Source organism: Arvicanthis niloticus, chromosome 6 (assembly GCF_011762505.2).
Source record: "Arvicanthis niloticus isolate mArvNil1 chromosome 6, mArvNil1.pat.X, whole genome shotgun sequence".
Lineage (NCBI taxonomy): Eukaryota > Metazoa > Chordata > Mammalia > Rodentia > Muridae > Arvicanthis > Arvicanthis niloticus.
In genome coordinates, this window is record NC_047663.1 from 103,442,389 (window position 1) to 103,460,388 (window position 18,000).

An 18,000-nucleotide genomic window follows, 5' to 3' on the forward strand; every position below is an offset into this window, starting at 1 on the left:
AACGAGAACCCGTTTCAAAAAGAAAAAGTATGCACCTAGTTAAATTTAGACTAAACAGAAAATGGAGAAGAGTTGAGAAAGAACAGTCTCAGGCCTCAGCGACTCAGCACTGTTAGACTTGCCTTTCCTTTCTTCCCACAGTTCATGGACTTGTACACTAGCTCCATTTTCCCTCTGTACTGGACCTGCAAGAACAACTTGAGGAGGAAAGGTTTATTTGAACTCCTGGTTTCAGAGGTGCCAGTCCACCATGATGGAGGGAGCATGATAGAAAAGAACAGTTGACCTGATGTCTAGGAGGCAGAGAAGAAAAGATCATAGAAAGGGACGTGAACAAATGTATCCCCCAAAGGCATGCCCCAGGAACCCAGCTCCCCAAGTAGAATCTTTTACCTTCTTCCACCTCTAGTGATGCCATCATATTAAGAATCCTTCAAGGGATGACTCTAACGATTAGGCCAGAGCCTCACATTCTAACCTTGTCTGGATTAGCACCCTGTACACATTAAGGATTGTGCTTTACTAATTAGATAATTCTCAATCCAATCAATTTGAAACTCATATGAATCATCATACTCTTAATAAACAGGGGCTCTCCATTGGCCACAACCCTAAAACCAGGGCTTGTAATTAACCAAGGTAATGCTAGACTTTTTCTTGTATATTAGAGTTCTCTGGAGGAATAGAATTTATAGAGTGAATACCTCTCTGAGTGTGTATCTCTCTGTCTCTCTGTCTCTGTGTGTGTGTGTGTGTGTGTGTGTGTGTGTATATATATATATATATATATATATATATATAGAGAGAGAGAGAGAGAGAGAGAGAGAGAGAGAGAGAGAGAGAGCGAGCAGGCAAAGAGAGAGGAGAGCAAGCTTCCTTCTTCCATGTCCTTTATATAGACCGCCACAGAAGGTGTGGACCAGATTAAAAGTAGATATTCCTAAAGAACAGGACTATGGTGGCTCACGTCTTTAATCCTGGCACTTGGGAGGCAGAGGCAGGCAGATCTCTGTGAGTTCAAGGCCATCCTGGTCTACAGAGTGAGTTCCAGGAGAGTCAGGGCTACACAGAGAAACCCTGTGTCAAAAAACAAAAGAAGAAATATATAACATTTTCTTTTTAAAAGATTTAAGAAGAGAGCTATCTTGAGGAGACAGTGAACCAAGCATGTTGAAACTGTTAAAAAAACAAGGAACAAGACCCCAAGATGAAATAGAATGATACATGAAAAAGAATAAACAGACTTTCGGAAACATAATCTCATTAATAAAACTGTCAATGGAAAGGATTAAACAGAGGGAATAAGGAAACGCATTTGAAAATGTGCTTTTTAAAATGGGAGGCAGCCTTGAGCAGATTACTCGGCAGTTTGAACAAACAGCAAGCAGTGGGAAATACAGCAGCTTCTACAAACAGAGGAGACTGAATGGCAAACCGTAACTTACATCTGATAGGTATTTTGAAAAGGACAACACGGAGAATGAACAGTGCAGTGTTCTGAAAAGATAACATGAGCATCTTCCTAAATTGAAAGGTCTGGACGCTCGTGTTGAATTACCTTGAACAAACCTTTCCACCTATCCTGTGTTAGACCTGGAAGCTAATGTGATGAGAGGAACTGACTAGGAGATAGGCTCACACTGCACTGGGAACCTAAAGAACGAGTAACAAGAGGGTCCAGGAATGATGAGCAGGAAGTGCATAGCAGTTCTCCACATTGCCATGATAAGACTTAGCCATGGCTTGGGTTGGGTTGGGTTGTGTCAGACTGCCAGTAGCCAAGGCTTTCTTCTCCTTACCTTTCTCTTTTTCTCCCTCTGCTTTTTCATTGCTGCAGGCTCCCGGGCAGAGAAGAAGGCAGAGCCCCCACCTAGCAAACCAACAGTGGCCAAGACAGGGCTGGCACTCATCAAGGATTGCTGTGGGGCCACCCAGTGCAACATCATGTAGCCCCTATGTGGGTGTCCCAGAGCCGTGGGGACCCTTCCTCCCACCCTCTTGTCCTCATAGCCCCCATTTCACAGGGGTCCAAGAGCTTTCCAAGGCAGAAGGGGTTGAAGGCAAGCCCATGACTGCTATCAGGGGCTATGGGTATGGCAGGTGGGCCCAGCCTGTACAGAGTGTAGCAATAGAGAGCCCCTCACCATTGCATGGCCCTCCCCAGAGCATGCCCAACCCAGGAGTCTGTCTTATTATTTATCTAACCACCAAGAAAGCCCCTCCCTTAAAACAATATACCTTCACTTTTCTCTAGGTGTATTCAACCTACCATGCAAATGAACTGGGAAAGGGGCATAAGCCCCCGGGTGTGTATAGCTGTGAATTTCAATAATCTAGCACCGTGTTGGACCCATTCCCCATCCACCCTTCCAGCTTTGCTGTCAGATCCAAGTCCTGTTCCCTGTTTGCCCTCTCCCAGGGATCGTTGCTTGGAGGGTTCCACACAGCCCACACATCTCTTAGGCTTCATTGTAATCACTTCCCTAGAGATGCTGGCCTGTCTATGAAGGCTGAGTCTGTGTGAGATGTTGGGTTTACACCTCCTGCTCCGTCCCATCCTGGTGTGTATCTGCCAGGCTCCAGGCTCTTCCTTGATTTGCCATGTCCAGCCCACAGTGGAGCAGAGTAGGGAGCTGCGGCCAAGAGCAGACCCAGTGCTTGGACCAGGTAGCAGAGAGCTGCAGGTACCAATGTCAAGACCAGAGTGAATGAGAAGGGGACCCAGAAAAGATGCCTACCCACATTCTCTTCACCCAGGGCTGCTGCAAGGGAGTACAAGTGGGAGGTCACACTTCTGGCTCAACACACACTGACAGGCAAGAAAGGAAGCCTGACTCAACTATGTCTCCCATTGTCTGGTGGTGTGTTTGAACCAGCCCCACAATTCCTCTTGTGTAACCTGTACATTTTCCATGGCCAGCCCGGCACAGCCTGTGTGAGCTCTGTATGTGTATGTGTGTATTGACTGGCCTAAGTACTTAGCACCAGTCAAGATTTGCTGATGTGCAAACTATCCATCACAGAAAATAAAAATGAAAAACATACACGCAGCATTTTATAAGTTCTTACCTTTTTTTGATTATAGATAAAACTCATGTACTTAGAAAATCATTTTAAAAGAACATAAAGTATATAAAAAATTTAACTACTTACAACTTTCCTTGTGACCTCTGACATTTTGACCTTTGTCTTCAAGTCTTCGCATACATTTCTTTTGTCATGATTTGCACCGTATTGACACATTTCATATCCATCTTTCTTTTCAGTTATTATTATGTCATGTAGGCTCTTCCTCCATCATTCAAAGTTCATTGTTAACATTAAACATTCTTCATGTGTATAATGGCTGCTCAGTGCTCCATTGTGGACGTATTGTCGTCTATTTTACCATTGCCTCAATACTGGACATTTAGACTGTCCCTACGTCTTCCCACACTATAACTAGATCGTGATCAACATCCCCAGGAGCTAAACCTTCATCTGAACTTGTCTTTTGGTTTTTTTTTTTTTTTTTTTTTTTAAGATAAACTAGAAGTAACATCATTGGACCATTAATGAGAATCATTTTCAAAATATTTGTAAACCTGACTTGGGATATAGCTCAGTGGGTAGAGTGCTTGTCTTCTATGCACAAAGCCCTGGCTTCCATCCCAAGTTGTGTGTAAACTGAATGTAGTAGTGCAAGTCTTGACTCAGAACTGGAAGAAAGGGAGGAAGTGGAGGTGGCAGGTTCAGAAGTTCAAGGCCATCCTTGGCTACATGTTGAATTTAAAGCTAAATAAGACCTCTATCTCTTATAAAAATAAAAAATGTAAATCTGGAGTGGATCTGCAGTGTCATCACAATAGAGGTGACTTCAGTTCCAGCTGTGGGACTTGGCACCTTGGTAGGTGGACAGTGTGCATTAGGCCCTGCATGCTGTCTCAGGTGAGTTTCTACTTTGGACCACATCCTCACAACCTAACAGTGAATACGCTCACTGGGGCATTTGTCAAAATGTGTCCTCCTTTAGAACCCTAAACCATGTGTCATGCTAGGCTACATGGGTGTCCTAGAACAACCACAGTAAGTGAGCACAAACTGGTGGCGTAGCACCACAGAAGTCCAGCCCAAAGGGGTCTCTATGGCTTTCCTTGCCAAGGCTATGTATGTGTAGAGGCCTTCTTCACTTCATCTAGTTTCTAGAAATCTTGGACTTTGGTTGGCTTCAATGTGCCCATCCCTACCTCTGTCTCCAGGGACTCTCCTCTGTGCATCCTCTCTCATCATATGAGACACCAGTGATGGAGTTTAGGGCCCCCTAACTCAGTCTGACCTTATGATCTTATGCAAAGATCCTACTTCAGTTAAGACTACATTCTAAAGTCTAGACTGCTTCACTTAGACTTTGTTGTGTGACAGAATACCTGATACAAACAGCTTAAAGGAGAAATACTTTGGGTTTGCGGTTTTAGAGAGATCTGTTCATGGTTGTTAGCTATATACACTTGAGCAGGACAGGATGGTGGTGTCTGCATGTTGGGAGAGCACCACAATTCACAGTGGGTAAGCAATGCTTGTCTCACCTCACTTTCCACTTCTAGTCCATTTGGGATTCTACAACTGTAAGATGGAGTTCTACCACATTCCAGGTAGGTCTTTTTTCTCTGAGAACACCTTCATAGACACACTTAGAGGTATGCCTTATTGATCCCCCAAGTACGTCTTAATCCAATCAAGCTGATATGACGAACCATCACAGATAGACATGAAATTGGGGCAGATTTCTTTTTCTATTGGATATTTTATTTATTTACATTTCAAATGTTATCCACTTTCCTTTTTGCCCCCAAACCCTCTATCCCCTCCACTTACCCCTGCTTCTATGAGGGTGCTCCCCCACCCACCCACTCCTGCCTCCCTGCCCTGGAATTCCCCACACTGGGACATCAAGCCTTCACAGGACCAGGGCCTCTCTTCCCACTGGTGCCCGACAAGGCCATCCTCTGCTACATATGCAGCTGGGGCCATGGGTCCCTCCATGTGTACTCTTTGGTTGGTGGTCTAGTCCCTGGGAGCTCCGTGGGGGATCTGGTTGGTTGATATTGTTCTCCCTATGGGGTTCTCCCTCCCCTTTATTGGGCATTTCAGCTAACATCATCCCCATTGGGTCCTGGGAGCCTCTTGCTCTCCTGGCATCTGGGACTGGCTGGTGGCTACCCTCAGTCTCCCATTCCCCATTGCTACACACCCTTGTTCAAATTCCTTACCCTCTGTGTATCATTCCCATCTCCTCCTGTACCTGATCTTGCCCCCCTTTTTCCCTCTCCTCCTCCTCTCATCCTCCCAAGTCCCTCCCACTCTCTACCTCCTGTGAGCATTTTGTTCCCCCTTCTAAGAAGGACCAAAGCATCCACTCTTTGGTCTTCCTTCTTCCTGAGCTTCATACGGTCTGTGAGTTGTATCTTGGGTATTCCAAGCTTTTAGACTAATTCCACTTATGAGTGTTCTTTTGTGATTGGAATACCTCACTCAGGATGATATTTTCTAGTTCCATCCATTTGCCTAAGAATTTCATGAAGTCATTGTTTTTAATAGCTGAGTAATACTCCATTGTGTAAATGTACCACATTTTCTGTACCCATTCCTCTGTTGAAGGACATCTGGGTTCTTTCCAGCTATTATAAATAAGGCTGCTATGAACATAGTGGAGAATGTGTCCTTGTTATATGTTGGAGCATATTTTGGGTATATACTCAGGAGTGGTATACCTGGGTCCTCAGGTAGTACTATGTCCAATTTTCTGAGTAACTGCCAGACTGATTTCCAGAGTGGAGGTGTCAGCTTGCAATTCCACCAACGATGGAGGAGTGTTCCTCTTTCTCCACATCCTCACCAGCATCTGCTGTTACCTGAGTTTTTTATCTTAGCCATTCTGACTGATGTGAGGTGGAATCTCAGGGTTGTTTTGATTTGCATTTCCCTGATGACTAGGGATATTGAACATTTCTTTAGGTGCTTCTCAGGCATTAGAGATTCCTCAGTTCAGAATTCTTTGTTTAACTCTGTATTCCATTTTTTACTAGGGTTATTTGGTTCTCTGGAGTCTAACTTTTTGAGTTCTTTGTATATATTGTATATTAAGCCTTCTATCAGATATAGGATTGGTAAAAATCTTTCCCCAATCTGTTGGTTGCCATTTTGTCATATTGACACTGTTCTTTGCTTTACAGAAGCTTTCAATTTTATGAGGTCACATTTGTCAATTCTTGATCTTAGAGCATAGGCCATTATTGGTGTTCTGTTCAGGAAGTTTTCCCCTGTGCCCATGTGTTCAAGGCTCTTCACCACTTTCTCTTCTTTTAGTTTCAGTGTATCTGGTTTTATGTTGAGGTTCTTGATCCACTTGGACTTGAGCTTTGTACGAGGAGATAAGAATGGATCCATTTGCATTCTTCTACATGCTGACCACCAGTTGAACCAGCACCATTTGTTGAAAATGCTGGCTTTTTCCCACTGGATGGTTTTAGCTCCTTTGTCAAAGATCAAGTGACCATAGGTGCCTGGGTTCATTTCTGGGTCTTCAATTCTATTCCATTGATCTACATGCCTGTCTCTGTACCAATACCATGCAGTTTTTATCACCATTGCTCTGTAATACAGCTTGAGGTCAGGAATGATGATTCCCCCAGAAGTTCTTTTATTGTTTAGAAATAGTGTTTGCTATTGTAAGGCCCCCACGAATGGAGGACCTCACCCAAGCCTTGGGAATTCTCGGCCATCCATTAACTGCAAGACACCAAACTTGATGTAATCAGCAAGAGGCATATTTTAATCAGTATACTGAGGTCAAGACCTGTAGCCCATGCAGGGGGCAATGGGGTCTGACCCTGGGGCTTTGGAGACAGAAAGAATTTAAAACCCAAAACCACAACCCAGGGGGGAACCACAACCCAGGGGGAGTAAAGGAGGGCTATTGGAGAGCACCTGTGGAAAGTCCCAGCTCATTATTCAGTTTGTGACAGGGTACAAGGAATAGGCTATTCTCTAAGAGTCTATACGTAATCAGCCATCTATCTTGTGGTCAGCCAAGTTCCTGGTATCCAGGGTGCACAGGCACGCTAACTTGAACTCCCAGCTCAAACCCTATTCAATCTATCTTATGGGCAGTTTTTAGTTTCTGATACCCATAGTGCTTGGTCATGCTGTCCTGAACTCCCAGCTCTGAACGCTTATCTTACTTATTTTGTCTTGTGGATAGCTAGTTTCCTAGGACCCAGAGTGCAGAACAAGCTGATCTGCACTCTTGACTCCATCTGTGGAAGGTTTAAAAATTTTTAACTCTTTCACTATCCTGGGTTTTTGCTTATTCCAAATGAATTTGCAAATTTCCCTTTCTATCTCTATGAAGAATTGAGTTGGAATTTTGATGAGGATTGCATTGAATCTGTAGATTGCTTTTGGTAAGATGGCCATTTTCACTATATTAATCCTGCCAATCCATGAACATGGGAGATCTTTCCATCTTCTGAGATCTTCTTCTATTTCTTTCTTCAGAGACTTGAAGTTCTTGTCATACAGATCTTTCTCTGAATGCACTTGCTTGGTTAGAGTCATACCAATAATTTTATATTATTTGTGACTATTGTGAAGGGTGTCCTTTCTCTCATTTCTTTCTCAGCCTGTTTATCCTTTGAGTAGAAGAAGACTACTGAATTTGTTTGACTTAATTTTATATCCAGCCACTTTGCTGAAGCTGTTTATCAGCTGTAGGAGTTCTCTGGTGGAAGTTTTGGGGTCACTATCATATTGTCTGCAAATAGTGATATTTTGACTTCTTCCTTTCCAATTTGTATCCCTTGATCTCCTTTTGTTGTTTAATTGTTCTGGCTAGGACTTCAAGTACTATATTGAATAGGTAGGGAGAGAGTGGGCAGCCTTGTCTAGTCCCTGATCTTAGTGGGATTGCTTCAAGTTTCTCTTCATTTAGTTTAATGTTGGCTACTGGTTTGCTATATATTGCTTTTACTATGTTTAGGTATGTGCCTTGGATTCCTGATCTTTCAAAGACTTTTACCATAAAGTGGTGTTGAATGTTGTCAGATGCTTTCTCAGTGTCTAGTGAGATGATCATGTGGAATTTTTTTTCTTTGAGTTTGTTTGTATAGTGGATTACATTGATGGATTTCCGTATATTCAACCATTCCTGCATCCCTGGGATGAAGCTTACTTGACCATGCTGGATGATCATTTTGATGCGTTCTTGGATTTGGTTTGCAAGAATACTTTTATTGAGTATTTTTGCATCAATATTCATAAAAGAAAATGGTATGAAGTTCTCTTTCTTTGTTGGGTCTTTGTGTGGTTTAGGTATAAGCGTAATTATGGCTTCATAGAACAAATTGGGTAGTGTTTTTCTTCTGTTTCTGTTTTGTGGAATAGTTTGAAGAGTATTGGTAAAAAAGAGTATTCTTTTTTGAAGGGCTGGTAGAATTCTGCACTAAAACCAGCTGGTTCTGGGCTTTTTTTGTCTGGGAGACTTTTAATAACTGCTTCTATTTCTTTAGGGGTTATGGGACTGTTTAGATGGTTTATCTGATCCTGATTTAACTTTGATACCTGGTATCTGTCTAGAAAATTGTCCATTTCATCCAGATTTTCCAATTTTGTTGAGTATAGGCTTTTGTAGTAGGATCTGTGAGTTTTTTGCATTTCCTCAGTTTCTGTTGTTATATCTCCCTTTTTATTTCTTATTTTGTTAATTTGGATACTGAATCTAAACCCATTAGTTAGTTTGGCTAGGGGTTTATCTATCTTGTTGATTTTCTCAAAAAACCAGCTCCTGGTTTTGTTGATTCTTTATATAGTTCTTTTTGTTTTTACTTGGTTGATTTCAGGCCTGAGTTTGATTATTTCCTGCTATCTACTCCTCTTGGGTTTCTTTCTTTCTTTTTGTTCTAGAGCTTTCAGGTGTGCTGTCAAGCTGCTAGTGTGTGTTCTCTCCAGTTTCTTTTTGGAGGAACTCAGAGCCATGAGTTTTCCTCTTAGCACTGCTTTCATTGTGTCCCATAAGTTTTGGTATAATGTGCCTTCATGTTCATTAAATTCTAAAAAGTCTTTAGCTCCTTCCTTCCTTCCTTCCTTCCTTCCTTCCTTCCTTCCTCCCTCCCTCCCTCCCTCCCTCCCTTCCTTCCTTCCTTCCTTCCTTCCTTGACCATGTTATCATTGAGTAGAGTGTTATTTATCTCCCAGGGGCAAATTTCTTATCCAACTTCTAAGACTCCTTCATACTCTTAAACTCAAAACAATAAGACCACACAGAGGGCTCTGTTGTCTCCTCCCCATGGAAAACATAGCAAGGGGCTGAGAACCAAGTCCCCACAGATATCCTGCCTCCAGTACTTATCCCACTAAGCTCACAGCATCCAGTACTCCCACTGAGTTCCTAGCAGACCTGTATTATATTTTTGCTATTTTTTTACTGGTTTTGAAAATGAGTATTTAGCATCAGCAGGATGGTTACATGGATAAAACTACTTGTTACATAAGCTGATAATTTAAGTTTCATGCCCATATCCCACTATATTAGTTACTTTTATAGTATTGTGATAAAACACCATGCTCAAGGAAATTGATTTTTAAAAGACATTTAATTCAGCTTATGATTCTAAAGTTTATGGTGGTGCAGTGAGGCATCGTGGCAGGAACAGATGAGAGCTCATATCTTGAACCACAAGCACAAACAAACAAAAAGCACAGTAGCAATGGCAGGGGTCTTTTGGAACCTCAAAGTCCACATCCAGTGACATACTTCCTCCAGCAAAACCACACCTCCAAACTTTTTCCCCCCAAATGGCCACCAAATAGGAGCCAAGTATTCAAAGGCACAAGACTTATAGGGGACATCTCATTCAAACCACCACACACATCTAAAAAGCCAGATGAAATAGAAGGCATATGCAATCTCAGCCCTCCTACAGGAGAGAGGCAGGAACAAGACACTCAACCAGAAGCTCTCTGGTCAGCTAGCCTGAAATACACAGAACAGTAGACAAGAGTGACCCTGCTTCAAGAGAGAGAACTGTCCTTTGAAAATTGTCCTGTGACATCCAGTGGGCACCTATTCACATGTGCATCCACACATAGTGTACCTCATATACAAAACTATAAGAGCTGTAACACAAACATCTATTTGGGCTTTACGCAGGACAGGGCCAGATGAAATTGAGAGATGATGATCTCGGATCACTAGGGCTACCACAAAGCTGCAGAATCTTGAAGATCATGGGAGCCTCCACACCCAGAATTGATCCTTCTGGAAGGCATATGCACATCAACTTGTTAGCGTCTCCCATGAGCCACAGAGGTTACTATCCCCACTGTACAGTCGAGGAAACAGCAGGACTCCATGGTTCCTATGGCAGTTAGTAGTGGAATCATCTTTCATTGCTCATGCTCCTCTACCCCTTTTCTTCTTATTGCATTTAAACACATCTCCCATTTAAACAAACGCCTCTCTGCTCTCATTGCCATCTTTCTCAGCATCTCCCTGGCCTTACTTCTTTAGAAGTATCCATAGACTAGTCATGTCCATCTTCCTAAACTCCAGTTGCCTCCTGAATGCACTTGTTTTCCTTCTGGGGCTGGGGCTTGTACGTGTAAGTGCTCTGTGGGGCGGTTAGCTCAGTAGGCATGAGCGTGGGTCCTGCTGGGCAGAGTTGTGGATCCCGTGGTTCTGGGGAGCAGAAGTGCAGGAATTTGACTGAGTTCACTCCATGTGGTGCTGGGCAGATGCTGCAGGGCTCCTCCCGGGCATGGGGAGACCTCAGTCTGAGGTCCTGAGGGGGAAGAGCTTCTGAGAGAAGGTCTCTGGGCCCACAGCTGACCCAGAGGCCAGTGGTCCCCCACTGCTGTTGGGCCCCCTAGATGCTGTTGAGAGCCATAAAAGACCAGAGACTGGAGCATACGGGCTGGACTGGCCCACAGCCAAGAGGAAGGAGAGGGAGGGAAGTCCTGACAACGCCCCATGGGTAGAGACTCTTTGTTACCAAAACTCGCTTGGCTGGCTCAGGTAGCTTGCTTGAAATGGCCGGCCTCCATGGTGGGAACATAGAGAAGTCTCCTGGTGGGAGATTAAACAGTGGCTCAGTAGTCAAAGGCCTTCTCCACGGTTCCCCATGGTGGGGCCCCAAAGACAAAGGAAGTCCATGGTTTTAAAGGGTTTATTGTCATGGTGGAAGGCTGATGAATCTGTACCCCTGGAAACTCAGGGCAGACCTGAGTTAAATAGGGAGGGAGAAGAGAGGAGGGTCTGGGAAGGAATGCTTAATTGACTACACCCTCTAGCCTTTAGGTATCTCATTAATATGGAAATCTCTTGAGGCTGAGGCCTGCAGCCAAGAGCTCTATCTGTGGAGGGGCTGGTAGGAGCCTTGTCCTATGTGACTGAAAGGCGCAGATCAATGGAGGTCTTTGGCCATGTGTCAAGAGCCTGGAGTCTGGGAGCATGGGCAAAATGCATGCCGTCCCTCACAGCGTCTCCAGCCATTTCCTAACCAGTGCTCTACCAGAAACCAAGCTATACTTTTCTGTTCAGGCCAGCTGGACAATCAAGTGGGACCCTTAGACCCTGTGGAGAGGACTGAGATGCACAAGAAAATAAAAAGGCACAGCACATCAAGAAGTCTGATCAAGCTGGCAAAATTTTTATTGTTCACACAGGTTATATACTCTAAAAACAGGATGTGGGTAGGGATAGGAAAGGAAAGAGGGCTTTGCAGGTGGAGGAAGCTAGCTGCAGCTGTGGGGTCTAACTAAGTTATTCTTACAAAGCCTTTCCATTACCAGGGGTTCTAAAAACATCTATCTAGCAGGATGTTGTCTAAATCTAGAGACCAGGAGGAAGGGTTACTAAGGTGGGTTGCTATGAGGCCTTGTTTGAAGTTCTGAGAACTGACAAGTGAATCATGGAAGGTAAGCAGAAAGAAGAATAGTAGATAAGAGAGCCAAGGGTGAGTGTTTGCCAAGAGTAAGGCTTTGCCATGGCTTCCCACACTTTTCACGGTCCCATGGTGCTCTACTACTGAGCCACAGTAAACTTCTTGAATCTATTCTTCTGTTCTTTGACACTTTCTCAAAGCTACTGGCTCTCATCAGGAACAGTCATTAGGTTACATCTGGCCGGTACACATCAGTCAGCCTCATGGTCTCTGGTGCCTGTGATACAGACACATGCTTTATCTCAATTTCTAGGTATGCTTCCTACCTCCCAGGAGCACCTCTCTCCAGCCCTCTTTATTTTACTTATTTAATTTTGAACTTTTCATTTTTATTTACAGGTATGTGTTTATATGTGTGTGTATGTATGTGTGTGTTGCATGTGTACAGGTAACTAAGGAGGCCAGAACAAGGTGTTTGTTCCTTCCCTGGAGCTGGGAACTAAACTAGAGTCCTCTACAAAATGACACTCTTAACTGCTGAGCCATCTTTCTGGCTTCTTATTACATGACCTCTTGTCATGTACCTGTGGTCAGTTGAACTGAGTTCCTAGACCAGCTTGACCACAGGCTGTTTCAGAGTTGTAGCTGTCCTGTTCTTTCCTGTTTAATGTCAGGGTTATAGACTTTCTAGTCTCTGCTAAACCTTCCTGATGCTTGGGGACCCTCACCAGTCTGGTCTTTTCTCTTTTCCACTTCTCAAACATCTTGGAGGCCAACTGCACTCCTAGACTTGTTTTTTGACCTGGATATCCCTCCTAAACTCAGATCTGCCCTGAATCAACACTGGAATACAATGTGCACGTTAAAATAGCATATCCTAAAACAAGGATTGGCAAGCTGCCATTGAAGGCCTTTATAAATAAGGTTTTCTAAAACCTTTATTTTGATTTTACATGTATGAGTGTTTAGCCTGCATGTATATTGTACATTGCCTGCATGCAGTGCCTACAGAGACCAAAAAAGAGGTCATTAGATTCCCTGGAACTGGAGATATGACAGCTGTTACTGCCACATGGATTGAAGAGCAGCCAGTGCTCCTGACCACTGCAAAACCTCTCTTGCCCTCATAAAGTTTATTGGAAAAAAAAGTCAGTCTCACTCAGTCACAGATTATTTTTGGGAGCTTCTGTGCTAAATGGTAGAGCTGAGTATTAAAGAAGACATGACCCCCAAGTCCTGAAATATTTACTCTCTGGGACTTAAAATGAAATTAATCAACTTCAGGCTGACAGGATGGCTCAGCAGGCCAAGTGCTTGCCACACAAGCCTGATAACCTGAGGTGGATCCTCTGTAAGAGGAGAGAACTGATTCCTAAAAATTCTTCTTTGGTCTTCACACTCATATTACATCGTGAGAATATCCCAGCCCCAGCTGTCCCCCTACACACTAATAGGTTCCCATCCTTTGTGTGATATGACACACAATCCAGACCCCTCTTCTCCCTATACCCCAGGATCCAAAGTTGCATAGGGTCGCAGGACACAAAGAAAATCTTCCAGCATGTATATGAGGGAGGAAGTGAGTTTCTACCATGGGAGGAGATTGACCCATGAATTAGATGTCTTTTCTCCAACAGTTCCACCACCCTCTATATCCCTACCCCTCCACCAATTTCCTTTCTGCTTAACTAAAACACTCTAGGTCAGTGGTTCTCAACCTTCCTAATGCTACGAACCCTTTAATACAGTTATTAATGTTATGGTGACACCCCTCCCCCAACCACATAATTATTCTCTTGCTACTTCATAACTGTCTTAGTTTGGGTTTCCATTGCTATGAAGAGACACCATGACCAAGGCATGTCTTATAAAGGACATTTACTTGGCTGGCTTATACTTTCAGAAGTTCAGTCCATTATCATCACGGCAGGAAACATGGCAGCACGCAGGGAGGCATGGGTGCTGGGGAAGCCAGGAGTTCTGTATCTTCACTGAAAGGAAGCCAAGAGCACTGTTTCCTGTGGCTAGAAAGGAGGTCTACACTCATAATGACACACTTCCTCCAACAAGGCGCTCCAGCTTAAATGGATAACATTCAGGAGAGATGAAAAGCTGAGGTCACTCAAAATAAGCTGACTGGACTGGTTTATAATCCCACCTCACAAACAAAAGCACTCATTACAGATGCTTGCTCATAAAGTTTATTGACAACTGTTTGGTCCCAACACACAAACAGCACTTAACCCCAGCCCCCAACCCCAAAGTGTTCAAACAAAGTAGACAGTTAAGAAAAACTTCTTGTCCCCCCCAAGCCTCATCAAAAGCAAACAGTACAAGATGGGAAGATGGGAAAGGGGATTCTGGTGATAACATTTGTCTTTTCAACAGTTAAATCTAATCTGGTACATACTTCCACCCAGAAAAAGTGTCTCATCATCTCCACGTACATACATCATAGCATCATTATCTAAGCCTCTGGATAATGAACAGTGATTGAACTGGCCACTGTAGGCACATCACACTCAGCATGCTTCCAATTGAGTTGTCACATCTTCAAACAGCAAGGGTTAGAGCCACACTCACCCAAGACATACGGACAACTCCAGCAAATGGTAAACACACACCTGTTCACTGTATACAACTATTCTTTGTTGTCCACAGAACCTGACCTTTGAGATGACTCCAAGTAACTTTAGTGACATCTAGTGTTTTCAAAGTCCATAGTCCCTACTATGCTTAAAGACCTGAAGTCTGAGCAGGCAAGCTTAGCCTTAGGATGTCTGCAAATAAGGAAACTTATACCACCAACTTTATTACACTGCCTAAAAGCCTTAAAGAAATTGCACCTGTGCCATCTTACTTCCTATGTACTAAAACTGCAGAGGAAGTGCCGTGAGGCCTTAAAGAGGAAGTGCTTCCAGGCCTGCATACAAAGTACCTTCAGGCTGTGCACAGACAGAGTGGCAGGCCTGCAGAACATTCCAGTGCAACTCCATCTGAGGCAGGTCGTAGTGCTGAGAACTGGGATCACTGGTTTCAGTTAAAAGATTTTGGCGAAAAATTTCAACTGGTTAAAAAAAACTCTCTATAGCCTTTAATTTTGTGACATTTTATCAAAATGCTGGCTATGAAATCAGAATCCATTTCCTGGCTTTCTAGAAAAAAAATTTAAACATTTCTCACCAAAGAAGTCATCTGACTAGTGGAAGACTGTGCCACAAGTTCTTTCTGCTCTATGAATGGATCTGCTTTTCTGCCCAACAGATACAATCTATTGTAAATGTCAGGTCTCTCCAGCAGGGGTGAGAGACCACTCATAAATGGACACCTGAGGTAACCAGACAGAAGGCCATTCCAAACAAGGCAGTGCCCACAAAGGCTGGCTTTCCCAAATGCCAACATTAGACACCACAAAGACATAACAAAAACCCAAACGTGCTTCCAATAGTGAGAAGTAACATTAAAACCAGACACTATTAAAAGACGTCAAGATGAACTAACATGGACACACATCTTCACATGGAAAGCTTCCCAGATTTACAGCCAATTTTTAAATTGCAACAGCAAGGATAGGTTGATGAACCTTGGCCTTCACATTACAGACAGAACTCTGGTCTCTTCTTAGTGGAAATAGTATTGAACCCACTCTCTTGAAGCATTTCACCACTCAGCTGATTTACAATTTATGCATTTAATGCATAGTTTAAAAAAAATCAGACTCTTACCATTACCACCTCTTAACACACAATATGTCATTTAAACGCTGACTTTAAGTGCATGACATGGAGGCCATTATCTCCTTTCTTAAACCTTATCCTTATCAAACTGGGACAGACAGAGAAGGGAAGCGTGAAATAACTTTCTAGAAAACTCTTAAATGGAATCCTCAAATGGAAATGTTTAAAAAAGTGGGATGAGGCCACACTGGTTAACCACAGACATAAAAAACAAGGCACACCAACAAGTCACCTAGAACCCAGAACTTCTGGCTCTCCTGGCCTCATCCCCCAGTGTGTGACCCACAGGCTCATGGACATGCTTGGCTTCTTGAACAACCACAAATCCATTTGCTTAAACAAACGATGGAGACTGCTCACTGGGACTCAAGCCATGGCCTGCTGAATGAACTCTGCTTATTTCTTCCCAACCACCACGGTTCACAACAGTCTAGAAAAATACGGTAAAGTATGACAGATTCCTTAATGGAAGAGCTCTTTCAAATAACTGGGAGAAATAAAGGAAGAAAAAGTTCATCGAAACTTAAAAAAAAAAAAAAAAAAAAAAAAATCATTTCCCTATAGACCAGTAAACAAAGTGGCTCTTCTAGGGTCAAGACATAAAATGAGGGTTTTAAGCCCGTTTATGTGTGTAGAGTCAGACAGTTTCCCCCGTCCTAATTTAATCCCATGTTCAAAATGGGAGTTAGAGTTTGGTTACAGGTGCAAATGAAAAGTTGGCTGCCAATTTGACTCTATTTTTGGGCTGCTTTTTGGCTGGGCTTTCCACTGCATCCTTGCTGATCAGTGGTCCGGGGGCTTCTGAGGAGGGGCCAGGAGGAGCAGAAGCAGATGCTGGGCTGCTGGGTGAGGAGTCACAGGACAGGTCCCCCTTCTTTACTGGTATTGGAATTTCTGATTTTTCTTCTTGGTTTAAAACTAAAACTCCTAGAAAAACAGAAACATAAACAGATTTGGTTCCAAGGCTCATAAGAAGTACTGGTTTTCAGTTCATGTGTATTTAAAAAATAAAAACAAGCTTATAAAACCCCACCAGAGCCAGATGTGTGGTAGGTAGCTTATAAATCCAGCTCTCAGGAAGCTGAGGCAGGATCACCGTAGTGACAAGCTAGCCTTGGCTACAAGTCAAGACAATGTATCAAAACAAAAACAACAAACAGCACCCAGTGGGTGGAAGCAGAGGTGGAAGTGGTCAGATCTCTGAGTTCAAGGCCAGCCTGGGCTGTTATACAGAAAAACCCTGTCTCCAAAAAAAAAAAAAAGAAAGAGAGAGAGAGAGAGAGAGAGAGAGAGAGAGAGAGAGAGAGAGAGAGAGAGAGAGAGAGGGAGAGGAAGAGGAAGAGGAAGAGGAAGAGGAAGAGGAAGAGGAAGAGGAAGAGGAAGAGGAAGAGGAAGAGGAAGAAGAAGAAGAAGAAGAAGAAGAAGAAGAAGAAGAAGAAGAAGAAGAAGAAGAAAAAGAAAAAAGCAAAAACAAAACCCTAAAACCAAACAACCAAAGCACCAAATGTCACTTATGTCACAGTTTAGGTACTGGCTACATGGTAAATATTGTATGTCACAAAAATAAAATATCTGTAAATGACACATCACTTTTCTTTAGATTGCAAATTTTTAGACACGTCATGTTGGCTACCTATAAAGGCCAGTTCTTCTTCCTCAGACTCTGCTCCTTCATTCCTGTCTGGTGACTAAGTCTCATAAACCTCCAGTGAATGTTCAGGGGCAGCAGGGAGAAGGACCTTAGTGCTTGCTAGTGAGTGCCTGCCCATTCTTTTTACAACATGTTTGCCATGGTGTTGATGTCAGAGACAAGGAAAGAGCCACTTGGAATCATGGCTACTTTAGAAGGTCAGCTGTTTTTATTCAGAGTTTAGATCTCATGTAACCCACATGTGTTCAAGACAGACAGACTACTGTGTCTTAGATGCCTTCTGTGTGTAGCAAGAAATCCCTGATGCCAAAGGCACAGGACAAGTGATAGTGACAGAGGGATGACAAAGCCCCAGCTTCTCCTCAGATGGGCAGGGACCTGTGCTCCTCAGGCTCTTGCTTTCCTCTGTCACAAGCATTTGGAAGAGCTCCTGTGTACATGTGCATAAAGGCCAGCACCCCATGAAGAAGCAACTTTCCAACTCTATCATCCCCAGACCCTCATTTCAAAGCAGCACACACAGTGAGCCTATGTTCTACCTGGCTCTTTCCATGTCATAACCACTTCAAACTCTCCTGGCCCGATCTGGAGACAGTAGTGTCAAACATAGCGGAAGCGAGCCAAGAGTGGAGAAGGAAGTACTGGCAGAAAAGTGAAGAGTCAGATCCAAGTGGCAAAAGGGGAAAGTGAAGGC

At 43.4% G+C, this 18,000-nt stretch overlaps 2 protein-coding genes across 5 annotated transcripts in view; one reads left to right on the top strand and one right to left on the bottom strand.

Moving 5' to 3' along the window:
* The window catches only part of Bmerb1 (bMERB domain containing 1), a 185,915-nt gene extending 182,093 nt beyond the window's left edge, over nt 1-3,822 (top strand). Inside the window, exon 6 of one of the 2 annotated variants that reach the window (XM_034508063.2) lies at nt 1,821-3,822. In XM_034508063.2, the coding sequence (XP_034363954.1) occupies nt 1,821-2,254 (434 nt within the window). In that variant the 3' untranslated portion in view covers nt 2,255-3,822. The remainder of the gene's footprint in view (nt 1-1,820) is intronic. The other variant, XM_034508064.2, reaches the window with a different exon arrangement.
* A 10,279-nt stretch (nt 3,823-14,101) lies between these two features.
* The window catches only part of Marf1 (meiosis regulator and mRNA stability factor 1), a 50,449-nt gene continuing 46,550 nt past the window's right edge, over nt 14,102-18,000 (bottom strand). For 2 of the 3 annotated variants that reach the window (XM_076937471.1, XM_034504558.2), the window contains exon 27: nt 14,102-16,582. In XM_076937471.1, the coding sequence (XP_076793586.1) occupies nt 16,341-16,582 (242 nt within the window). In that variant the 3' untranslated portion in view covers nt 14,102-16,340. The remainder of the gene's footprint in view (nt 16,583-18,000) is intronic. The other variant, XM_076937470.1, reaches the window with a different exon arrangement.